This window comes from Jaculus jaculus, chromosome 6 (genome assembly GCF_020740685.1).
Source record: "Jaculus jaculus isolate mJacJac1 chromosome 6, mJacJac1.mat.Y.cur, whole genome shotgun sequence".
NCBI classification, from domain to species: Eukaryota; Metazoa; Chordata; class Mammalia; order Rodentia; family Dipodidae; genus Jaculus; species Jaculus jaculus.
Window position 1 is genome coordinate 145,040,409 of NC_059107.1, and position 27,060 is coordinate 145,067,468.

At 37.6% G+C, this 27,060-nt stretch overlaps 1 protein-coding gene across 3 annotated transcripts in view; it reads right to left on the bottom strand.

Moving 5' to 3' along the window:
- The window catches only part of Nup37 (nucleoporin 37), a 57,725-nt gene that overhangs the window by 22,451 nt on the left and 8,214 nt on the right, over window positions 1-27,060 (bottom strand). For all 3 annotated transcript variants that reach the window (XM_045153590.1, XM_045153588.1, XM_045153589.1), the window contains exons 3-5: window positions 21,938-22,062; window positions 18,508-18,580; window positions 15,261-15,355 (exon numbers count right to left, since the gene is read on the bottom strand). In XM_045153590.1, the coding sequence (XP_045009525.1) occupies window positions 15,261-15,355; window positions 18,508-18,580; window positions 21,938-22,062 (293 nt within the window). The remainder of the gene's footprint in view (window positions 1-15,260; window positions 15,356-18,507; window positions 18,581-21,937; window positions 22,063-27,060) is intronic.

Sequence of the window (27,060 nt, forward strand, 5' to 3'; positions counted from 1 at the left end):
GGGATAAAGAGCTAACTGGATCTAAGATTATAAATTATACTTACTTCACTTTTTGTACTTTATTGTTAAAATTATTGCTGCATTTCAGGCTGAGTGCTTTTCAGCAGAACATTAAGTCTCCTTACCATGTGGTTTTAAAATGCAATTGTCCTGTTTAATTAATGAAAGATCCCATGAATTGAGTGCTGGCATATGAGAAATATTCTAGATAGTCTCAAGGGTTTGTTAAATTGACAATTAGTGGTGGATACTCTGAGAACTCAAATGGAAATGTCCTGGGTAATACACTGTTCTTTTTATGTGTCCGTTCTCCATTTTAACTGGCAGGCCATTGTCTACTAGGGAGTGCACTATAGAAGGAAATTTCTGCTACCAAGTGTTTCTGACATCAGACAAAAGCAGGAATGGATGACATTAAGTAACACATCTGTATCCATTTGGCTCTCTTTAGTGGGGAAAGCAAAAACTCAAACCACAGTATTTTTAAAAGACATGACTAGATCACATAGATCAGTGTATTGATTTGTTAAATGTGAAATAAAAGAACAGAAAGTAATGGAACAGAGATGTGGTTATAAAGATGAGAAAGTACTTTATAATGTTCCTGGGAGGAAGAATGGGACCTCCAATGTTCTTTGGCAAGAAACACATTTTTCATTGAATGTGTTGTGATAGCATAATGACGATTTCCCTTCCCATTTCTGAATAATCAATCATTAAGTTACTCATCATGTTACAGATGAGTCAGGAAAAGTCATGGTATATCCTCTACAGAGTGAGCAAACAGAACAGAAGTGAAACCAATTACAAAAGGACTCATTGTTAAAATGTCTAATTTTAAGTACATTAGAATTTCAGAGGTGGGACAGAACCTGAAAGCTTTATCTAGGCATTAAATGGATATAACTTGAAGAAGGGTTTTGGTATGGTATAGATGTGAATAAATGCTGTCAGTTTACAGCTCAGAGGTATGATGACCTTGAGCAGGAATTTTGTAAAGGGCATGTCAATATTTCAAATATATTTGGAAAGTAAGATTGGACTGACTTTAATTTTTTTTTCTTAAAAATACTAAGCAAAAGCTGGGTGTGGTGGCACACGCCTTTAGTCCCAGTACTTGGGAGGCAGAGTTAAGATGATTGACATGATTTTGAGGCCAGTCTGGGCTAGAGTGAGACCCTATCTCAAAAAAATACTAAGCAAGCAGTGGTACCAGTTTTCATATATTAATGGTACTAAGAAATGGATTATTGACTTCAGAGTAAGAATTAGTATTATAAAAATGAGAACTGCCCTTAATAATTAAAAAATAATGAATAACAAATGGAGGTGTTAATCAAGTGTATACGGAAGGAAGTTGTCTGTTTCAAGCATAAACCCAATAAATCACTTACACAATAGTAAAAGATATTTACAACTCCCCCCACAAACTTAAATGCTATTGCTTAATTTTGATTTCTTAAAATTATAAAAAAAGCATAAACTAAAAGTTCATTTTCACAGAGGTACAAAGCTATCTGTGGTATCCCATAGAATTATTAACATCATGTTTAAATTATACAAACAAGTTTTTTTTAAGGATGATGAGAAATATAAGAAATTTGGCCACATTTAAACTAAACTCTAAACTGCAAATAAATATATGGTAGGTTTCAAATGGATCAGATGCAATGATTTCATTTTTAAGGGTGTTCAAAGTAGAGGACTTTTTCTTTAAGGTAAGCCTTAACAAACACTTAGTAGATATTCAATATTTCCAAGAACTATTTTGATAGGGAACTTAAAACTAGTCTATATATTGAACACTGAGGCTACAGACAAGGGAAAGTCATCTTTATTACATACATCAATTACTTTCAAACCAAACCTGGCATTTCCGTACCACTGCTATTCACACAGCTTACTTACTGCTGTTACCACATAAAGCCAGTGTACACGATTGGATCACTGACAATATACTTAACTATTGCTTTTGTATTTCACATACAAGAGCAAATGAGAGAACAAGATACTGGATACCACAGATGGTTTTAGTGCATGAAGATGTAGAGTTGTAGAAAATTCCTCATTGTTAATTTTTATCTAAAACAACTTTTCACTGACATACCAGCTCATTCAATGAATAAAGATCTGATACTGAGAATAATACTTTTTTTAGTATGATTTTCAGAGTTGCTTTTAATACAAAGAAACCGTAAGTTCAAATTAACAAGCAAAGTATTAACACAAACTGTCAATTTTATTCTCTTCTTAAAGGTTTTCTAGAACCCAACCACTGATTAAAAATGTCACAAAAAATGAAGAGACAATTTTAGAGGATAAACAGGAAATTTACTTTCTGAATTATTTAGACATAACACAGCAACAAATAATGTTATCCTGATTCCCTGAATGCCTGGACTCCTGCAGGCATGGTTCACGAGCTTCTAAGTGCAGGTGACCTCTCAAGGAATGTGGCGTTGGCCTACCTTCAGAAGGTTCCTATCTTCCCTTTTGCTGCTTCCAACAGGGGCTACTTAAAAAAAAAATTTCACATATTTTATGATCCCAACTGAAGTGAGAAAGTAGAAGCAGTCCACCGCAAGCATGTAAGCTTCTCAAATGCATGCAGAGGTAATATGGCCAGCACTTGCTAGCATGTGGTACCAAGGAGACGTACCGTTCTTTTTTCTCTTGAACATTTTTCAAAACACTATATATTATTGACTCAGGGAACATCTTAGGTAATTTAGTATTCCCTTACCCAGTGATTTGGTTACATTCCCAAGATCAAGTCTTATTCTTTGTCATATCCTTCCTGCCCCTCTCCCAGCTAGAACATGAGTCAATGGTATATTACAAGCCTCTAATATATTAGTCTTATATTAAGAACTTCCTGGTTTGTAAGAAGTCAACTTTTCATCAACATAAATTTTTCTCCAATATTTTCAAAGATTGATGGGTAAGGAGGAGGACAAGAGGGACTGACTTTGACATCCTTTATAGTTACAGCAAGTACTAGGTCTGCTATTTCTTCTGTATCCCCCAAAGTACTAGCTGTTGGCTATACTAACGTGTCTAATAAATCCTTGTGGATCTGACTTGTTCTTACAGAAGGGTACTGTTTCTAATATCCAAGAACATCTGCTATTTGGCACTGACTGGGAATGAGATGTTCTGTATTAGTGAATTTATAAAATAATAAGCTTAACCCATTAGACACTTCAATAGCACTGTTACCTTCTTTTAGAATTAGGAGATAATAAACTTTTCTAAATCAGTATGTACTTTATCTAATCTCTTAAATGTAATAATTTTAACTTCTTTCTTTTGGTGATGCTTGGTCATAACTATGAACATTAGATTTTTCTTGTGCACTCAGGAAGATGAACATTGGCATTTTATCATGCTGTGTATGTGTACACACACACACACACACACACACACACACACACACACACACAATTTGTGCATGTTTATATATGGTTCTTGCAGGAAACTTTTCTCCTGAGGAGATGTGAACACCCATCTTCAACCAGATAGGGCTCAGATGGCAGACCAAAGTATGATGGCACCTATACTAGATTGGTGAACTGATGAGTTCTGGAGTTGCTTACAGAATGTGGGTCAGTGTTATTTACAGGAACATGGAGTCCTCAAAGCTGCCACTTTGGTGGGGGTCCTTGTGCCAGGATTACTCCTTGGATGTTCCTCCCTCAGCCTAAGGGTGAGGGTTTACTTACAGAGCATGAGGACCCTAGAGCAGCCATATAACCAAGAAATTTCATTCCATCCTGACTTCTCTTCCCATGGCTGCATGCTTCAAGGAGCTCCTGTCCAGGTGTACAGAGACCCTAGAGTAGTACCTCAGTGGAGCTCTCTGTTGGGGTTACCCTCACGGATACTCCTCCCTCAGACTCAGGGTGAGTACTTACTTACAGAGCATAGAGACTGAGCACTTGAGTGGAACCCCTTGTTTCTTGATCTTTTCCCCCCTCTATACTCTATTTCTCCCTGAGGCCATGAGACCTTGTGCATCACTGCACAGAGTGGGCACAAGGGGCACCTGAGATCTCAGGTGGTGTCTGATGACCCTCCCTGTGCCTTCTCCCCCAGTTAATTACTGCTCACTGTGTACTTAGCACAGAACACTCTTTTGAGTACTGTGACAATGTCTACACATCTATGGCAGTAAAGCATGGCTGAGCATGCCAAATATCATGCTAGTAAAAGGTCAAAGCAATGTGCTCCAGGTAACTTCCCCATCCTCTCTAAAGAAGTCTGCCTCTGAGCTCACTCCAGCCATTACTTAGGAGTCACTAACCCACTGGAGTTCTCTCAGCAGCTCATGTCTATGACAATTCCACCACTGCATAAAATTGTGGTAATTTAATGTAAGTAATATACTTTAATATTTAAGAAAGAGACTGTTTGGACTGCTCATCTATAAAAGGGGAACAATAAAGAAATCTATGGTGTACGAGTTTTGAGGATTAAGTGAGATAATGCACATGAAATGCTCAGAATAGCTTCTGGTCAGATACTGTGTCACAGAACTGTTCGTGACTTATTCTCAGTCAAGCAAGTATCAATTCCTAGATAGCACTGTGCTTGTTCTAGAAGTATTAGATAGTTCATATGACTTTTGAATGACAGAGTAAAGCTGATCTGTAAGCTTGACTTGTCTCACTATGCTATTCCTGTTGTGATTAACATTATTTCTCACTTTCATTCTATTAACTTATTCTCTTACTGACAAACACTGTAGGTCTACCCACGGCTATGACACTGTAGAACTCCAGGTGGCGGTATTTACACTACACATTGTGCCAACAATATCCCTGGACCTATCTATGTGGCTTGGCAGCCTCGCCTCTTACATGTTCTTGTTACCTTTCCCCGCTGATGCTCGATCTTGCTCATTATAAAAACAAAGTCTATCTCACTGTCTTCATGTGTAGCTGTGTCTGAGCTGTACAAACTGCACTGTTACAATTTTATAACAAAATGCTTTCCTTTCACAGGAATGCAGAGTAAAAGTATTATAGATTTTTAAAAATAATTATATATCTTGATAGGCTATATTTCATATTATTTTTATTTATTATTTTGCTATTATATTTATATTAAACTTAAGAGAATATAGTAGGCATTTAAAAATGTTTACTAAGATGGTATTTAATGGCTCAGTGATTAAGGACACTTGCTTGCAAAGCCTGCTGGCCCAGGTTTGACTCCCCAGTACTCACATAAAGTCAGATGCACAAAGTAGTACATGCATTTGGGGTTGGCTGTGGCAAAAAGCCTTGATGTGCCCATCATTTCTCATTCTCATTCTCTTTCTCTCTCTATGCTTGCAAATAAATATTGTTTTAAAAAAGAAATAAGTATTGGAATTGACAGAAAACTGAAGAATTAAATGACTACTGTTCATGTGTAAATTTTCAGATCAAAAAGCTATACAACTAGATCAAATCTTAGATAAAACTTAACCTAATATTTTCTCTAACAATATTCCAAATCATGAGTGGTTCATAATATGAATATTTATTGTGATTAATCTTGGTAACCTTCAAAAAAAATAAACCAAAAAAACCTTACATAAATTTCATGACCCTATTCAAGGAACAAGTTTTAAAAACTGGTCCTAAGTCCACAAATGTGTTATGTGATTCTAATATACTGTCCCTTGGAAATGTCAAAGTCAAATGTCAGAAAAACAAGCACTAATCAAAATATTGAAATTATTTTTAAAATTGGCATTCTGCCAGAGAAACATTCCTTTTATTCTTGCTTCTCTTTGGAGACAGGTTATAGTTTCAAGTTCAATCTACCCTCCCACAACTGGTGAGGGCTGAGATTACAGGCAGATAATACCATGTCCAGCACACTCCTTTTACTCTTTTTTTCTTTGGGGGGTTTTCTGAGGTGGGGTCTTGCTCTAAGCCCAGGCTAGAGTCTCAAAGTGGCCTACAACTCATGGTATTCCTCCTACCTCTGCCTCCCAAATGCTGAGATTAAAGGCGTGCATCACCATGCCTGGCTTCTTTTACTCTATAGTGCAGAATGTTATGAATCTACATTAAGGGGGATTATAATCTACATTATGGAGAGATGGCTTAGTGGTTAAGGAGGATTCTCTAGTACCTACATAAGATAGATGCACAATGTGGTGCATGTATCTGAAGTTTGTTTGCAGTGGCTGGAGGCCCTGTGATACCCATTCTTTCTGCCTCTCTCAAGTAAATAAGTATATATAAATAAAATATTAAAAAATTCTATATTGTATAACATTGTAAAGATGACAATCCTACCAAAGGCAATATGTAGATTTAATGCAATTCCAATTAAAATCCCTATAGCGTTCTTCATAGAGATAGAAAAAATGATCTCAAATTTCATATGGGAAGGCAGAAGGCCTTGCATATCCAAACATATACTCAGCAAAAGACATACCTCTGGTGGCATCACCATACCTGATCTAAAGCTATATTACAAAGCCAAAGTAATAAAAACAGCATGGCTCTGGCATAAAAACAGGAGTATAGACCAATGGAATAGACTTGAGGACCCGGACTTTGGGTCAAGCAACTATAGCTACTTGATATTCAACAAAGGCCCGAAAAATATAGGCTGGAAAAATGACAGCATCTTCAACAAATGGTGCTGGACAAACTGGATAACCACATGCAGGAAACTGAAACTTGATCCGCACATTTCACCATGCACTACACTCAAATACAAATGGATCAAAGACCTCAATATAAGACCAGAAACTTGAATACTACTGGATGAAAATTTAGGAAATACTTTCCATGATATAGGAATGGAAAAAGACTTCCTGAACAAAACCCCAGTAGCTCACGATCTTAAACAGTCACTCAACCAATGGGATCACATGAAGCTGAAGAGTTTCTTTACAGACAAGCATACAATAAGCAAAGCCAATTGATTACCCACAGAATGGGAGAAAATATTTGCGGGTTATTCAACTGATAGAGGCCTAATCTCTAGAATCTACAAAGAACTCAAAAATCTAAATAGTAAGAAGTCAAACACCCCACTCACAAAATGGGGCAAAGAGCTGAACAGGCAGTTCACAGAAGCAGAAACACAAATGGCAAACACACACTTAAGAAAATGTTCATCATCCCTAATCATCAGAGAAATGCAAATTAAAACAACTATGAGATTCCACCTTACCCCAATAAGGATAGCAAACATCAAAAAATCAAACGAAAATAAATGCTGGCGAGGATGTGGAGGAGTAGGAACACTTATCCACTATTGGTGGGAATGTAGGATGGTACAACCACTTTGGAAAGCAATATGGAGTGTCCTGAAAAAGCTGATTATAGAGATACCAACAGACCCAGTTATTTCCTTACTGGGCATCTACCCTAAAACTTTCAAACCACAGGCCAGAGAGATTTGCTCAACCATGTTTGTGGCGGCTCAATTCATAATAGCTAAGAGATGGAATCAATCCAGATGTCCATCACTAGAATGTACAACTAAGATATGGTATATCTACACAACGGAATTCTACACAGCAGTAAGAAAAAATGACACAAAGAAATTTGAGGAAAAATAGGTGAACTTGGAACAGATCATCCTCAGTGAACTTACCCAATCACAGAAATAAAATCGCCACATAGTCTCACTCATCTACAGTACCTAACCTGAATCTACCCAAGATACCTTACATACCCAGCAAGCATTTTATGGACTAGACACTAGGATGGATAGGGAGGGAGGGAAGGGAATAGAAGGGGTGGGAAACACCAATCTAGACACAAACGGCAATGGTACCATAAAATTCTACTTCTTAAAAGGCAGACCAAATGGATGAACCTTCACCAGGCCCTTATAGGAAACACCTGAACCACAAGACACTGGAGAGGGTAGGATCAATCTAACCACTTCTACATCTTCCCTCCCTTCCTCTCCCTCTCCTCCCTAATTCTTGTATATTAGTTATATTCTTCCTCATTTTCTTAGTGGGCACTGACCTGTGACTCCCAGTACTGGCATGGGGCTATCATCCACAATGAGCTTTTGATCAGAGAAACCTACATGGTTTCCTAAAAGAATGACAGATTTCTGACAGAGTACTTGATGACCCACCAAAGGTTAGTGGTAAGACCCTATTGCTGAAGACGCCATATGCAGCTGACACATAAGATGGAACAGCATGGCTGGAAGCCAGGAGAGAGTCAGTCCCTAGACAGTCAGTGTATCTAGTGCCAGAAGGTACTACATGGGTGACTAGGGAAATAACCAATATATCTTCAAGCAACTCATGGTCTAACCTACTTAGCAACAAATAACCTGTTGTGATGCCCACACAAGTGCAATAGTGGAACACAGCCATGGTGGGGAACCAACTGCTCTTGATTTGGCTAACTGATCCCCTCAGTGGTACGGGACCCATAGCTGGAGCTGGGAAACAAGTCAGAATCATATCCAAACATAAACCCTCTCTCTAATATCAAGCTACCATCAATCATGGGCTACAAGAAGGCCTACACCTATTAAACTCTCTATAAAAAAGTAAGGGTTATTTCATTTGTCCTGGAACTAACTTACTCTCCGTTGGAGAATCTGCTTCTCTTTTTCAGATAGATACAGATCCTAAGGAGAGAGCCACCCCATCATACCTCAAAAGGGCCCTGGCTGAAACTAAGGAAAATTAGCGAAACAAGCAAGGGTGCTGTTTTCCTGATGAACCAGATACCAGCACAAGGGGGAAGGAGACTAACACAGAGAAAAATCAACTCCTACCAAATCAGAGAGCCAGAGCCTCAGAGGCACCCAACACCTCATCACTGAAGCAGACCAAAAATGAACCCAACATGGCTCAGGGAAATTTTGCAGAAAAGGGGGTGGAAAGAATGTCAGAGCCACATGTTGGGTAATTATATGCAGAGATATTTATCGTACCAATAACTGTGGGCTAACTCCACAAGGCATGACCCATATACCTCAACAAGGAGGGGCCAATGGGGAAGGGGTAGGTCATGGATGAGCCTAATAATGGTACCAAACTGCCTGTATTTGCTGAATAGAAAACTAATTAAAAAAAATAAAGTTGTGAAATAAACTGCCAAGGAGGAAAAAATAACATAATGTTATAATTTATATGCGTAAGTTTTATGTTTAAAATATCAATTTTTAAAATTAAAAAAAACACTGATTTTATTAATAAAACATGAGAAAATGTTAAAAACTTCTACATTATAGAACTGCTTCTACAGTCTCTTTTGCCATATTGATTTGATAACACAGTATTCTGCAAAAGCTGTTTCTGACACATTAAAGTTTAATATTTAAAAACATTTAATATTTTACATATAAGTTTCATATTTAAAATATTAAAATATTTAAAATTTAAAAATTTGTGAGTTACCAAATGTGATGGTTTATACTGATTGTCAACTTGACAGGACCTAGAATCATTTGTGCATGCTCCTAATAGTCATGATACTCAGCTCTCTCCATGTGTGTGCTGATCATTTGGATATATTCTTTGTAGAATTGGTTACTAAGTCCTTTGACCATTTGCACACAGTGTCACTTTGTTGTTGAGCTGTGAGCTTGTTACATATTATGAATAAAATACTCTTACTAGATCTCTGATATGAAAATAATTTTTGCCCAATTCTGTGAGTTGTCTTTTCACTTTCTTCATAGGGTCATTTGAAACTGTAACTCTTTTATTTTTTGAGGACAGTCCAAAAGACTGTCTGTCTGTCTGTCTTTCTTACTTAATGAGAGCTAGAGTGAGTGAGCAAGATAACGAGAGAGAGTTGCCATACCAGGCAGGGCCTCCAGCCACTGTAATAGAACTCCAGATGTGTGTGCCATCTTTTGCACAAGTGGGACCTTGTCAGTGTATCAACTTGTGCATGTGGCTTGCGTGGGATCTGGGGAGTTGAACATGGCTTTGCAGGCAAGTGCCTTAACCACTAAGCCACCTCGCCATCCCTGAAGCCCTAAAGTTTTAAATTATGATGAGGCTCAAATACAGAAACTTCTTTATGAGTTTCTGGTGTTCTATCTAAAAATGCCGTTGCTGAACCCAAGGTCATGAAAATTTGCCCTTATATTCTAAGACTTTTCTAGTTTTAGCTGCATGTTGATGACTTTAATATCCACATTTGTAAGATATATTATTTTATAGTTTTCCTTTCTTGTGAGGTTTTGATTTTTGTATTAGAAGGTTAAACTTACAGACTTGAGTAAGTGACCCCTTCTATTGTACTTTGGCATCGTTTGAAAAGGATGGGTATTGCTTTCTTTGAATGCTTAGTGCAGTTTACTAATAATGCATTTGTCTTTTTAAAACATACATATATTTTATTTTATTTATTTATTTGACACAGAGAAAGAGGGAAGGAGGGTAAGAGAGAGAGAGAGACAGAAAGAGAATGGGCATGACAGGGCCCTCAGCCGCTGCAAATGTACTCCAGATGCATTCATCACCTTGTCCATCTGGTTTACACGGGTCTTGGGGAAGTGAACCTGGGTTCTTTGGCTTTGCAGGCAGGAGCCTTAACTAAGCAAGGCCTCCAATCCTGGCTTTTGTTTTGTTTTGTTTTTTGTTTTTTCGAGGTAGGGTCTCACTCTGGTCCAGACTGACCTGGAATTAACTGTCATCTCAGGGTGGCCTTGAACTCACGGCAATCCTCCTACCTCTGCCTCCCAAGTGCTGGGATTAAAGGCGTGCGCCACCACGCCCGGCGGCTTTTAGTTTTTTAAGGGAAGGACATTGTTGTTATGAATTCAATATTTTTACTAGCTATAAGACTATTCAGATTATTTTTCTTGAGTTAATTTTGGTAATTTTTATATGTCTGGGAATTTGTCTATTTCATTTAGATTGTCTAATGCTGGTGTGTAATTATTCAGAGTATTGTCTTAGGAGCCTTTTTTCTCTGAAAGGTTGATAGTAATATCCCTTCTTTTTATAATTTTACTAGTTACAGAATGTTTATTCTCTTTAAGATAGTCAATTATGTGCATCTTTACAAACAACCAATCTGTGGTTTTACTAATTCTTTCCTTTTGTTTTCTATTCTCTGTCTAGTTTACCACCCATCTAATCTTTATTTCCTTTCTTCTGCTACCTGTCAGGTTACTTTGACTTTTTTGATGTGTTTTAATTAAAAAAATTTTTTTATTTACTTATTTGCAAGCAGAGAGACAGAGAGAGGGAGGGAGAGAATGAATGGGCATGCCAGGGCCTCTAGCCATTGCAAATGAACTCCAGATGTGTGCCACCTGTGCATCTGGCTTTATGTGGACAATGGGGAAATGAGCCTCAGTCAACAGGCTCTGCAGGCAAGTGCCTTACAGATGAGCCATCTCTCCAGCCCTCTTGATGTGTTTTAAAGAATAAAATTATGTTAATGATTCAGTTTTCTTCCTTTCTTATATAGTTGTTTATAGCTAAACATCTTTACAGTACTACTTCTCTTGTTGTCTTTTAAATTCTTTTTGTAAGTATATATTTTAATATTTTATTTTTATTTATTTATGAGAGAGAATGGGATACCAGGGCCTCTAGCCACTGTAAATGAATTCCAGACACATGTGCTTTGCAGGCAAGTGCCGTAATTGCTAAGCCATCTCTTCTTAAATTCTTTATGTTGTATCTACTTAATAACCATGAACCTTTCCCGGGGTTTCTTGTTTCACTATATTGTGGTCTAAGAAGATGCTTTCTACGATTTCAGTTTTTCTAAATTTATTGATTCTGCCTTAAGGCCTAACAGAATTAATTTTGGAGAAAATTTCATATGCACTTAAGCAAGTATACTATGTTGATGCTGGAAGAGCCTGGAGGGCTTCACATGTGTCTGCTACATCCAGTTGCCTTAAGTTGTTCAAGTTCTCTGTATCTTTAATGACCCATGTATTCATTCTATCTAACACCTTGTGTGTGTGCCACAGTGCACTAGTGGAGGTCACAGGAAAATTCTGGGTGTCAGTACTGTTTCTACCTTGTTTCACTGTGGTTCACTGCTGCAATTGCCAGGCTGGCTGGTCAACAGGCTTATGGGAGATCGCCTGTCTCTGTCTTTCTTGCTGTAGGCAGGCTGGTATTACAGATACTCGCCACAGCACCCATCTTTTATGTAGGTTCTGGTGCTCTTAACTCAGAGGGTTGCATGGTAAGCATTTATTCACTGGGCCATTTCTCCAGTCTGCTTAAAAAATTATATATATATATGTAAACTTTATGAGAGCGAGACAGAATGGGCACACCAAGGCCCGCAGCCACTGCAAATGAACTCTGGATGCATGTGCCACCTTGTGCATCTGTTTTACGTGGACCCTGAGGAACTGAATCTTGGGCAGCATCTCATGCTAGCCTAGACTGAGCTGGAGCTTACTGTGTATCTCAGGTTGGCCATAAACTCAAGGTGATCCTCCTACCTTAGCCTCCTAAGTACTGAGATTGCAGGTGTGAGTCACCCTGTTCTGCTGGCACTTTTTTTTTTTTTAAACAAAACAAAATAAAACCACTCCCAAGATGGCAGCCCCCAGGTAAGGATCAGGCAAAAAGTTCACTTGTGTGTCCTTAGGACAGCTGTGTCTATTTTGCATGATGACAGACATCTCCAGAACGCAAATGGCTCTTTCCTCTGCCTAGTCCATGTGGTGCTCATTTGTCTGGGGTCTTACTTCTAGCCTTTGAGTTAATGAAAACGAATATGCTGAAATGTGCTTCTATCATGTGTGCCCTTAGACTTTCTTCTTCTCTTGATTGCTGTCCATTACTCTATTTTTAACTTCTTGCTTTATGTATTTATATTGTATGTTTTGAAAAAAATCTAAGAGTTTTGTCCTAAGTAGCCAAAGTTGTTTACTTCTGATTGCGAACTAAGACATTGAAGTTTCCTCATTACCTATTTCTAGAATTGGTGGCTTACATAACAAAGCATCATTGGTTTTTCTCATGAGGCTATGGGAGGCTCTGTTTCTTACGGGCTCTGTGTATTTCTTAATTTTGGCTAGTTGTGGTCCAGGACATGCTCACCTTACAGCAAATCACACCGAGCAAGGCAGAGAGGCAGCCAGCAACGTGAGACACTTGGGGGAAACATAGTCACCAGTATTCTTCATTTGGACAGGGTCTTACTTTATAGCCCAAGCTGGCTTCATGGCAATTCTCCTGCCTCACCCTCTAATGCTGGACCTCTTTTTCAGTTTTTCAAAATTAACTCCTCCTCCTTATTACTTGGTTTTTCAAGGTAGGGTCTCGCTATAACCCAGGCTGACCTAGAATTCACTATGTAGTCTCAAAGTGGCCTCAAACTCATGGCGATCCTCCAACCTCTGCTTCCCAAGTGGTGGGATTAAAAACATGCACCCAGCTCCTGTTATCTTTTAATTTTTTAAAATTTATTTATTTCCAAGTAGAGAGAGGTTGAGAGAAGAGAGACAGAGAGACAGAATGGTTGTGCCAGGCATCACTTTGTGCATCTGGCTTTATGTGAGTACTGGGGAATGGAACCAGAGTCATTAGGCTTTGCAGGCAAGCACTTTAACTTCTGGGCTATCTCTCCAGCCCAAATCCTTTTGTCTTTTAAAGAGTGATGTGTTCTCTTCTATAAAATGACAGTACTAAAGCAAAGTAGACTTAAAATTATTATTTTTGGGGTTTTTCGAGGTAGGATCTTACTCTATCTCAGGCTGACCTGAAATGCACTCTGTAGTCTCAGGATAGCCTTAACTCAAGGCAATCCTCCTACCTCTACCTGCTGAGTGCTGGGATTAAAGGCATGTGCCACAATGTTTGGCTAAATTTTATTACTTGATTAAAAAGTTAGCAATTCTCAAAATTTTGGGAGAATTTTACTAGCCCCCCCCCCCAGTTATTTTTTTCACCACAGGGAAACAAAACAAAAAGGAAACACAAAACCCACAGTCTTCTCTGGATGCTATGAAGGACTCAAAGTCACTCTCTGGCTTGTAAAGACACTCATTTCCTCCCCTGCAGAGTTCATGACTTTCAATGCTGTTCTTAGGAAAATCCAGGCCATTATTTATTTCTACTGTCCTGTTACCTTAAAAATGGTCTGTTTAGTTTTTATGTAAACACTGGAGGCTCTGGAATCTTATGTCATATAAATAATTCTTATCCTTAACATGGAAAATTTAATAGGGTAGGATATAAACAATGAAAGATTATAACTATACCTTTGAAAAGGTAAGATATAAAAAGACAAATACTTTAAAAAGTAGCTAGACATTTCCTATGTGAAGTGATACACATTTAATTAATGCAGAGTTATAAACACATTAGTAAGCACTAACTGTTTTAATAGAAGTTATCAAAATTAAAACTGCAAAAGAGCAGAGCAGTTTGCTCAGTTCTATTAAAGTCAATGAAATCCTCTAATGATCGATTTTCTCATTCCTTCCTACTCCCGTTCTTCAGCATATTCTTTCCTCATGATACTGCACAGCGTTACCACTATCAAGATATTTGAGCTACCCCTTTCCATTCTAAGACAGGGAGATGACGGGGAAAGGATACGGTACTGAAATATATCCATAGTAAACCTTTATGTAGAATGGGGAATCTGACCAATGTCTTAGTTTTCCATGAGTCTTATGTAGCATAAGAATTTCAGAATTCACTATTCAACACTAACTTGTCATATATGGTCTATGCAGTAACAACATGACAGCTATTGTTCATCAGCCTTCTGATTTGTCAGTGCACAGTCAGATCTAAGATCAGGAGCTCATGTGTTAGCAAGACAAGTTTCCATTAACTGGAGAACTAAACTGATACATTTTGAAACTCAAGCTTGTCCCACATTTACAATGTAAATGAAGTATAGTTCTTTTTCAACATTTTATGGAAGTTATTTTTATTTATTTATTGTGATGTGCATTATGAGTGTGTTTGTGCAAGTATGTGGTCATACATATGTGTGGAGGACAGAGATAGATGTCAGGGGTTTCCCTCTATTGCTTCTACTTTACTCAGAGAGACAGGGTTTCTCACGGAACCTGGAACTCCGGTTTGGATAGTGTAGGATTCCATGCCTCGGCCTCCCCAGAGCTGGGGCTGCAGATGTGCATTGCAACACCTGGCATTTTATGTGTGTTCTAGGGATCCAAACACAGGTTCTCCTCCTGGGGAGGCCAGCACTTTAACCTGAATTTATATAGAAGTTATACTTTTCTAATCTTTAAAATATATTCTTGTTAACATGAAATGAAAATTCAAAGTTGTGGTTGGAGCAGACAGAGCAGCTTACCTGCATGTATGATCGTCGCTCACACTGGCAATCTCATGGCCTTCTTTGGGATGGAACACCACGTCGTTAATGAAATCTGAGTGGCCTTCTAAAACCTGAAGGAGAAAAGTTCATAAGAAAGCATGACAACCTGTAATATTTCTATCTAGTTTTTACTTCTCTGCCTCAAAATCTTCCTCTGTATGGTTCTTTTTTTCTATAAATATTTCTTAAGCAATCTGCTATTTTTAAAGCACTTTTCTTCACAGTTTATCTTGGAAAGAAGGTGATCATTCAACACACTGCTGTTTAGCTTAGTCTTTCTTTTCTACAATGCATGCCTTATAAAAACACACTTTTTTTCATGCACCTATCCTCATATCACCTCCTTTCTCACTTATTACATAAAGCTTAAATGAAAAGCTAAAAATACTTTTTAGGTGTACTGAGCCAGAGTCCCCCTAGTTTTTTTTTTTTTTTAATCCATGTACTTGTTTTGCACACTCATTACTACAAATACACACTGTACAAACTTCTAATATTTTTATTCATTTGCTCAGAACTGGTGACAGCTAATATCACAAGCCCATAGTCATAACCAACACAGAAATTGTCTTCTGGCCATTGAAGGAACAAATGAAAACTTGTTAGAGGACTATGAGTAGGCAAGGTTCTTTTTGTCAAAATCTCAATAGTGTAAATATTTATTTTTAAAAAATATTTTATTTATTTCTTTGAAAGAGAATGAGATACACAGAGAGAGGGTAAGAAAGAAAGAGGCAGATAGAGAGAATGGGCACTCCAGGGTCTCCAGGCACTGCAAATGAATTTTAGACACATGTACCACCTTGTGCTTCTGGCTTATGTGGGTACTGGGGAATTGAACCTGGGTCCTTAACTTCACAGGCAAGCACCTTAACTGCTAAGCCATCTCCTCAGCCCTATAGTTGAAATCTTAACTGGGCTCACCAAACACTTGTATGTACTAATAGATATCTACACTTCAAAAACTAAACTTCAATCTCAGTTCCAAGGTTAATAAAGTGGCTTCATATTGTAATATTAACATGTAGAAATATGTCATGAAAAAAAGAACTTGCTACAAATCTTTTTGCATTACATTAACAAACCTATGTCCTTCAAATAATTCTCCAAGGTTTAGGGTATAATTTACAACAGTTAACATTAAATGCTTAATGTCCATTAACCTGAGCATAATAACATTTTTGTTTATGGATTTTTTTATTACTAGTATATACATTTTAGGTTTCATTATGGCATTTTTCAAATAAAATATTTATTGCTTCTCTCTCCTCTTCTCCTCCATTCCCCTGTGTATCTTTTTACATTCATTTCATATATATCCTTTCGCCCCCTCTCCCCTTCCTCAACACCTTTTGTTCCCTTCTAGTGGTTCCTATGTTGTTTCATTGTTTCCACCTACTCTCATACCCACTCATTTTCACACATATTAACCTTAAAGTTCAGAATCTGCATGAGAGAGAATATGTGATTTGTACCTGAGTCTCAGTCACATTACTTAACATAATACTTTCTAGCATATCCACTGTGCTATTTCAGAATTTCATTTATCTTTATCGATAAATAAAATGCATGGTGTATGTGCCACATTGTCATTTTCGAGTCATCTGTTGGTGGACATCTAAGCTGGTTCCATTTCCTTGCTACTCTGAATAACTCAGCAATAAACATGAATGTGCAGGTTTCTCTGGTAGGACGTAAGAATCCTTTGGGTATGTGCCCAAAGTGATATATATATGAGTGGTATAGCTGGTTAATGTGGTAATCTATTTTTGATCTTTTGAGAAAACTAATATTGATTTTCATAGCCACAGAGCAGTGACAACAGCAGATGCAGCAGGTTTACTAAAGGCTTAAACTAAACTTCTCTTCAGTTTTCTTTTTCATCAGGTTGCTGCTAGAGGCAGCTAGCCCACTCCTGGGATGGGGGTGCCACAGGCTCTGCTTTTAGAAGCAGTTTGCCCACTTCTGGATAGGAAAGTTCCAGAGCTGGTCTCCCCAAATAGGGCATTTTGTGAGCATATTAACTTAAAAAAAATATCTTATTTATTTATTTGAGAGAGAAAAAGGGGAGGGGGGAGAGAGGGAGAGAGAGAGAGAGAGAGAGAGAAAGAATGCATGCACCACCTTGTACACCTGGCTTACATGGTTCCTGGGGAACTGAACTGAGGTTCTTTGGCTTTGCAGGCAAGCACCTTAACCACTAAGCCATCTCTGCAGCCCACATATTAACTTTTAACAGGTAAAGTTTTTTCATACTTATACTTGGTTATCCATGGTACTGCCTTAGATTAACCCATACACACAATTCATTAAGTCATTCCTGGCATTTCTAAATGGGTACTGGGGATCAAACTCAGTTCCTCATGTTTGGGAAACACTTTACCTAAAGAGCTATCTCCCCAACCAATACATTATTTTAACCAAGCTAGTTAATCGAACTACATTTTTAGTTCTTGACCATTTAGCTCACTTTTCCTGTGTGTGTTCTGAGAACACTTATGATCTATGATCTTAGTAACTTTGAAATATAAGGTATATTATTTTTATCAAATTATTAATGTACCCTAACTGTACATGTTAATAAGTTTCATTGTGACATTTCACTTGCATCCTTTTATTATGCCTTCACTACACCTTGGTAACTGTGTGTGCTATATTGTTGCCTTGAGTTCAACTTTGGTTTGTCTCGTCTGCCTTTGTGGTACTGGGGGTTGAACCTAGGGCCACATGCATGCTCATCATTTCTAAGCTATATTATCAGTTCTGGAGTTCAATTCTTACTGTATTCATTTTAACATTTTCATACTCAATTGCTGTAAGTTAGCCATAGTATAAAGTAAATAAGACCTTAAAATTATGGACCTTAACAGTCATTTTATTTTTATTTATTTATTTGAGACTGACAGAGAAAAAGGCAGAAAGAGAGAGAGAGAGAGAGAGAGAGAGAGAGAGAAAGAAAGAAAGAGAATGGGCGTGCCAGGGCTACCCGCCACTGCAAACAAACTCCAGACACGTATGCTCCCTTGTGCATCTGGCTAATGGGGGTCCTGGGGAATCGAGTCTCGAACCAGGGTCCTTAGGCTTCACAGGCAAGCGTTTAACCGCTAAGCCATGTCTCCAATCCTAACAGTCATTTTAAATTATGATAAATAATTTAAGAAGCAATAATAATTGTATATATTAAAATAAAGTCCAAAACTCTGAATTAAACTTGTCAACATACCTTATATTCATTTTTATCCTGAAGATCTGAAGTAAATAATCTAATCTTCATATCAGCTGCTGAAGTACAAAATCTGGAAGCAACATAACACAATAAATCCGTTTTTAGCCTCTATAAGTAAAAGCTCTCCCCTTATGCCATCCCTTCGAGTCACCAAAACCTGTTACAAGTCATAAACATATTTTCTGGAGTGGGGAGGAAGGATACTGCAGCTATGCAGTAAGTTATTATAAAGCCAATAAAGTAAAGGAGCTAATTAAGTACTTTATTTTGGAACACATAAAATTCTAGTATATTCTGGATTTGTGTTGTCAACCTTGCGTATAATTTTATAGTAAGTCAGCACATGCACAACATGATTCCTCTGCTTTTCTCTCAATCACTACTACTTCAAGGGTATTTATGTCATCCTTTAACAGAACCAGGTAAGCAATTTTCTCTCTAGCCACTCTACAAGAACAAGCAGGAATTGAATGAGGCAGAGGGCAGGGACAGCGAGTAAGTTAATCACATGCTACAAAACCAAGAGAGCTTCTTTCTTCATGTAAGATAAACCTGATAAAAGAGATGCTGTTTTATCACAGCCATTTGCACATGTCACTATGCAGTCATAAAGAAAATATTATTAATTTACTTGCAACACTGAACAAAATATAAAGAAAAAAATAGATTGTATAATCTTTAAATATAATTTGTACAGTTATATAAAAGCAATGGCAAGGGCACTGAATATTATGTGGATTTTTGACATTTCTACATTTCTTAATTTAAAAATACAATCTATAAAATATTTATAGTGCTGGAGAGATGGCACAGCAGTTAAGGTGCTTGCCTGTGAAGCCTAAGGACCCAGGTTCGATTCCCAGAACCCATGTAAGCCAGATGCACAAAGTGGCACACGCATCTGGAGTCCATTTGCAGTGACTGGAGGCCCTGGCGTGCCCATTCTCTGTTGCTCTATCTGCCTCTTCTTCTCTCTCTCAAAAAACAAATAAATAAAAATTTAAAAATTATAATGTTCCACAAAGAATTGAGGCAGCTTTGTAAAAAATAGGAAACAAATTAACAAATAAAAGAACTTTCAAATGATGAATTTTAGCAAGACCATTAAAAAGAACATGGGAAACAAGCAATGAAGAATGACAGGATAGGGGACATTGGGAGATTGGTTAGTAGTTAGAGGCACCTGCCTGCAAAACCTGCTGGCCCAGGTTCAATTCCCCAGCCACTCATGTAAAGCTGATGCAAAAAGAGGCACAAGTGTCTGGAGTTTTACACACTTACAAACACACACATACACACGGGCTGGGAAGACGACTCAGTATTAAAGATGTTTGCTTGCAAAGCCTAACAAGTAAGGTTTGATTGCCCAGTACCCACATAAAGCTAGCTGCACAAAGTGGTGCATGTGTCTGAGTTCATCTACAGTGACCCGAGCCCCTGGTGTGCCCATTTTCTCTCTGCCTTTCTCAGATAAATACATTCAAAACCACAGGAATAAGACTGTTCCCATTACTTTTAAAATCTACTAAAGCAGGCAAAAAAGCTTGTTCTTATTTCAATCCAGATGTTGTGAATGCATCTTTTTAATATAAAGGGAAACAACCAGGACACAAGCTGTCAGTAATAACATATCTATGGTGACAAGAGATGCTAAATAGATTATTCAAAATTAAGTGAGTTAAAAGGTATAAAGCTTATAGGAAAAACATAAAAGCACATCTTTATAACACTGTTAATAGCAAAGACATTTTAGAGAGGAAAACAAAATCACACACAAAAAAGTGGTCAAAATTACTAGTCATAATGGGACTGTATGTCATCCTTTCTTTTTGGTTTTTCGAGGTAGGGTCTCACTCCAGGCCACGTTGACCTAGAATTCACTCTGTATTCTCAGGGTGGCCTCGAACTCACAGAGGTCCTCCTACCTCTACCTCCCGAGTGCTGGGATTAAAGGCGTACATTACCATGCCTAGTCCTGTATGTCATCTTTTAATGAAACCAGGAATACTCAGATAATTCAACTAGAATGGCTAAAATTAAAGATACAAAATGCTGGAGAGTAAGAAGAGTTATTTCAACCCTCATCTTATCCATGAGAATATAAATGGCAGGACCACTTCAGAAGTCAGCTCCTCCATCCTGGTTTTGTGGTGCTGGACAAGTGTTCTACTACTGAGGCACAGGCCCAACCCCAGAATCTGACACTTTCTGTGTGTTAAATATACTATCTACACTGTAACTTGGCAACCCCATTCCTAAGGGAAATAAAAACCATACATTCATAAAGCTTTACACAGGTACACACATACAACTATAGTCATAATAGCTGCACAAAGGTATACCCATTATTAAAAAATGGACAGGCTGTGATACACTCATACAAAATGTAACAGAGTACTCAAAACCACAAACAAATAAAGTTCTGGTGTGTACAGCAGAGTTAAATCTTAGAAAGCTTAGGCCAGTCACAGACAGCATTATGTATGATTCCATTTATATGAAGTTCTACGATACACAAAACTAACTTTGGGTCATAGAACTCAGACTAATGGTTGTGTTGGCAGGGAAGAAGTATAAAGCAGCTTTTCTTGGGGGGGGGAGCAGCAGAAAGGCTACATGTTAATAGAGTGGATTAGAAAAGTGCATTCATTTGTCAAAAGTTATCAAGTCAAATAACTAAGAGCTAACAACTAGATATAAGTTGTCCCTTAATTAAAAACATCAAGTTAGCACAATACTAGTTAACTTAGAGCTGCTTACTAAAGGAAGACATATCTTTTAGATTTGTAGGAAATAAGATCAGGGTGTGTAACATACCTTAAATGACCTGGCATACTCTTGCCTTATAAAGAATGTCTTAGAGGCATCACTAGGAGTATCCTCAAACAGAAATGATTACATTTTAAATTCTTCCACCAAAACCGAAGTACACAGACCAGAATTAACGATTTAAATATTGCTAAACATGAAAATGGAGACCTTGGCCTATGTTTGGGACCAGAAGGTCTCAATGCTTCAGCCAAATGTAATTCTTAAAAACAAGCTGGGGGTGGTGGTGCATGCCTTCAATCCCAGCACTCCGGAGGCCAAGGTAGGAGGATCACTGTGAGTTCAAGGCCAGTCTGAGACTACATAGTGAATTCCAGGTGAGTCTGGGCCAGAGCAAGACCTTATCTCAACAAAACAAAACAAACAAAAACACCCAAAGTTGAACTTTAAATAAAGGGATCAAGTAAAACTCAGTTAAAAAACATTGTATAGAACAAACAAATGCCAGTTTCATATGTGAATTACAAAGATAACATTCCAAATTCTCTATAATCATATAGGGTTGTAGAAAATGGATAGAGGGAAAAAGGGCATATGAATAAGTATCACACAACACATGGGACATTAGTAAATAAACACTTGAAACTTTTAAACTTACTTGATTACTGGAGGCAATGAATCAAGTCTAGTCTCTGGGCTCCAAGCGATGCTATCAACTCGGACTCCATGGTGAAATGTTCGTAGTGTTTTATACTGAATTCCTTCAATGTCTGCTTCTTCCTCCTATGTGTACACAGTACGTGTTTTAATTTTATAAGGACAAATATAGTGTTATAATTTCATCACAGTGGAGACTGTATCAAGAGGACATGTATATATTTTTGAAATCTTCAAATTATGTACTGAGATCTACTAGTTGATGGAAATAAAAATGAAAATCTGGGGCTGCAGATATAGCTCTGACAGAATATTTGTCTAACATGCACAGGGTTAGATTCCTAGCACCACAAAACAGACAACCAAGGTTGTTTAAGCCTCATAAAATAAATCTCTAGGGACTGGAGAGATGGCTTAGCAGTGATGGCTCTTGCCTGCGAAGCCCAAAGACCCGGTTTGATTCTCCAGGTCCCACATAAGCCAGATGCACAAGGTGGTGCATGCGTGTGGAGTTTGTTTACCGTGGATAGAGGCCCCGGCGCACCCATTCTCTCTCTCCCTTTTCTGTCTCTAATAAGTAAATAAAAATTAAAAAACTTAAAAAAACCTCTCAGACAATTAAAACTAAACAATAAACATGTTATACTTTATCTAAGACACATCTGATTTGTTTAAACAATATTTTTATTTACTTATTTGTGAGCACAGAAATAGAGAATGAATGTGCACACCAAGGCCTCTTGCTACTGTAAATGAGCTGCAGATGCATGAGCCATTTTGTATTATCTGGCTTCACATGGGTACTGGGGAACTGAACCCAGGCTGACAGGCTTTGCAAGCAAGCACCTTTAACTGCTGAGCCATCTCCCAAGGCCCACATTTTACTTTTTTATTTTTTTTTCAAGGTAGGGTTTCACTCTAGTTATGTCTGACCTGAAATTCATATAAAGTTTCAGTGTGGCCCTGGACTCACAGCGATCCTTACCTCTGCCTCCCAAGTGCTGGGATTAAAGGCATGCACCACCATGCCGGGCCACATTTTACTTTTAATAGTAAATACATTTCATAAAAAAATTCAAGAAAAATAGAATGCTTTCAAAATCAGTATTCAAGGTAAACGAGTCATTATCATACTTGAACCATCTACTGGTAATATGGAAATATACACTAAGCCAAAATCATAATTACGTGGAAGATCCTTTGGGAAGTTATGCTTCCAAGTCATTTTCAGGTAACATATTTAGGTAGCATGTTACAATCCACTGTAACAGTACAGTCTGAGTAGTGAATAAGAAAATAAATATTAAGGCCAGGGAGATGGCTCAGAGGTAAAGTGTTTTCCTTACAAAGCCTACTAGCCTTGACTGGCCCAGGTTCAATTCCCAAGTACTCATGTAAAGCCAGATGCACAAAGTGACACATGTGTCTGAAGTTTGCTTGCAGTAGCAAGAGACCTTGGCACTCCCATTCATTCCATTCATACTCTCTCTCTCTGCTTGCAAATAAATAAGTAAATAAATAAATAATTTCTTTAAAAATTAGAAAATAGGAGCTAGAGAGATGGTTCAGCAGTTAACGCATGCCTGCAAAGCCTAATGTCTTGAGTTTGATTCCTTAGTACCATGTAAAGCCAGATGCAAAGTGGTAAATGAATCTGGTATCTGTTTGTAGCAGCTGGGAGTTCCTGGCACATCCATTCTCTCTATCTTCTATCTCTCTCTGATTACAAATAAAGTATTTTAAAAATTAGAAAATATCAAATTAATTTAGTCTTAAAATATTTAAACAAATAAAGTATTTTAAAAATTAGAAAATATCAAATTAATTTAGTCTTAAAATATTTAATTCTGGGTATAACTGTTTTATTATTTATTTGTCTAGTTCTATCCTACAAAAACAATTTCAATTTACCCTCATGAAAAGGTAAAGAGAGATGAATTGGAAAAGTCAAGCTATTATCTATCTCTGACAACATGTAAAGCATCCTGAAAGGCAGTTCCATTACAAAACTAATGCAAATACTAAATCCTGAGAAGCAGCTGAGCACCATGCATACAGGTGTTACACTGGCATTTTCCCACAGTAATCGCTCACAGCATCAGTATATGTCAACCCAGCACCCACACAAGGTAAGATGTCAGACCAGAGATTTTTGCATAAATACAGGCCCTTAAGAAGGATGCTACAAAGACCAGCAAACAAGGAGAAACTGGTGCCTGTACTTCCTTGCTTTTTCACAGCATTACTGACAAGAGTCATGATAAGTGTATCAGCCTCCTGTACAACAGTGGATGAACAGATCAAGAAAAAAAATATATATATGGGATATATTCACAATGGAATACTTTGCAACTTTAAGAAAAAGAATATCCTGTCACTTGTGACAACATGCATACACCTGCAAGACATTATGCTAAATGAAATATGCCAAACACAAAAAGATAAATACATGATCATAGTAACATGTGAAGTCTGAAAAAATATAAAACTCATAAACTAGAGTTAGAATGATGGCTGGTTCCAGGAAAGGGGGGGGAGGGAAGAAATGATAAAATATTGGTTAAAGGGTATAAAGTTTCAATTAGAGAAATAACTTTGTTTAATATTTCTTGTTCAGCATGCGGACTACAGTTAATAACTATGAAGTTTCAAATGGCTAAGAGAAAATCTGAAATGACTGACCTCAAAAATAAAACTGATTCCATTGTATACAAGCATCAAACATCACACTGTAACCCATATATGCAGCATATATACAGGAGAGATGAATTTATCAGAGAAGACCAAAAATGTGTAGAGATAGCATAGCATTTATCTAGACTGGGTTGTAGAACAGAAGGAATGAAGGAAAGAGGCAGTACTTGAACAGAGTGGGAAAGGATTCTCCATGCTAAATGATGTGCATCAACAGCCTTTTTAAAAAGGACAACGTAAAGCCAGGCGTGGTGGTGCACACCTTTAATCCCAGCGCTTGGGAGGCAGATAGGAGGATCGCTGTGAGTTTGAGGCCACCCAGAGTCTACATAATGAACTCCAGGTCAGCCTGGACCAAAGTGAGACCCTGGAAAGATGGCCTAGGGGTTAAGGCGTTTGCCCGTAAAGTCAAAGGACTTAGGATCAATTTCCTAGCACCAACGTAAACCACATGCACAAGGTGGCATATGTGTCTGCAGTTCATTTGAAGTGGCTACAGCTCCTGGCATGCCTATTCTCTCTCTGTATCTCTCTTAAATAAATAAGTAAATAAAAATAAAGAGATTTCCTAAAAAAGGATAATTATTCAAACAACTGACTTCTTAGAAGAAACAGTAATACCAGGAGGATAATAGGATAACTTCAAATTGCTTAAAGTGTAGAACTATACACAAAACAAATCTGATTTTCAAGCATGATGTATTAAATTATTTTCACAAAAACAAATATATATATGTATATGTATATGTATATGTATATGTGTATATATATATATTTATCCTATAGCAGGGGCTGGATGGCACAAAGATCAAACCTGGCTTGTGATCTGCTTTTCAATGGATCATAATCTGAGAATCATTTCTACAAAACAAACAAAAATAACACAGATCTTCAGTGCTTGGCAAAGCCTACATTTACTATTTGGCCCTTCAAATAAAAAGCTGGTGACCAGTGACTATAGCAGAGAATTTGCTTTTGGGTTAAGAAAAATGGTTCTAGAAGGCAGGCTGGAGATGTTAGGCACAGAGTAAAAACATCCAAGACAAAAAGGCCAGTGAAGATATGCAGCAGCCATGTAAAACAGCCATATCCAACTTGTGGGTGAAAACAGGAAGGAAAGCTGGGTGTATGGTGATTCATGCCTATGTCAACACCTAAGAAGCTGAGGCAGGAGGATCATTAGCTACAAAATGAGACCAGTGGACCAAGGGCTACACAGGCAAACCTCATTTCAAACAGACAAGAAATATGACAGAAACCGTAAACGTTAGTAAATCTGAAGGGTTCAAATGTTAAGGTCTTTGTCTTCTTCATGAGGAAGGTAAGGACACTACTTTTACTAATTAAATATTCATATAAGTGCCTATGGCAACCATAGAGGAATAGCATATTTCTAAATAAGGAGCAAAAAAAAAAAAAAAGAGTACAAAACAGTAATACGCACACTGACCATGTTTTCAATAGGACAACAGAGTATCCCACATGTCTAGCAACTTAGCAATGGATATATAAATATATAATACACATATAACATATTACAAATTTAAAATATGTGTGTGTATAATATATAAATTACAGAACAATTATAATACTGTGGTAAAAACAAACTCCAACCTGGAGAAACCTAACAAATACAATGTGAAGTATTAGCAAGAAAGTATAGAACAGCAAAGAACAAGAATGAGGGCTAGAGAAATGGCTTAATGGTTAAGGTGCTTGCCTGCAAAGCCTAAGGACCTAGGTTTGAATCCCCAGAACCCACATAATGCAGATGCACAAGGTGATGCATGCACACATCTGGAGTTTGACTGCAGTGGCTGGAGGCCCTGGTGGACCAATTCTTTCTCTCACACACACACAAAAAATTTAAAAAAGGAGTGATACATGTATGTTGCATCTTAAAACATAAGAAACAATATTTTGGTTTAGAAAACCTACACATAATTGTAATGCTATTAAAAAAAAATGAAGTACTATGCCAATAAAAAAAACTCCAAACACGATTATTTCTTGGGAGTGAGAGAGAAAGATAATCAGGAAAAGATAACCATGAGTGTCCAAAATAATTGCTAATGCTTGGCTAGGTAATGGTATACAGGGATCTACTTTATTCTTTTTCTTTATACTTAATATAGATGATGCATATTTTAAAATGTGTGCTAGCTACTGTAATTTAAAAAAGCATCAGCAATCATTGTCCTGTTTTAATACAGATATTTGACTAAACACTAAAAAGACTCACAAATTTGCCCAAGGAATCTTTTGTATTAACTACAATAATCTCTTATAAGAGTGATCAAATTATTGGGCTGGAGAGATGGCTTAGCGGTTAAGCGCTTGCCTGTGAAGCCTAAGGACCCTGGATCAAGGCTCAATTCCCCAGGACACACTTACTTAGCCAGATGCACAAGGGAGCGCACACGTCTGGAG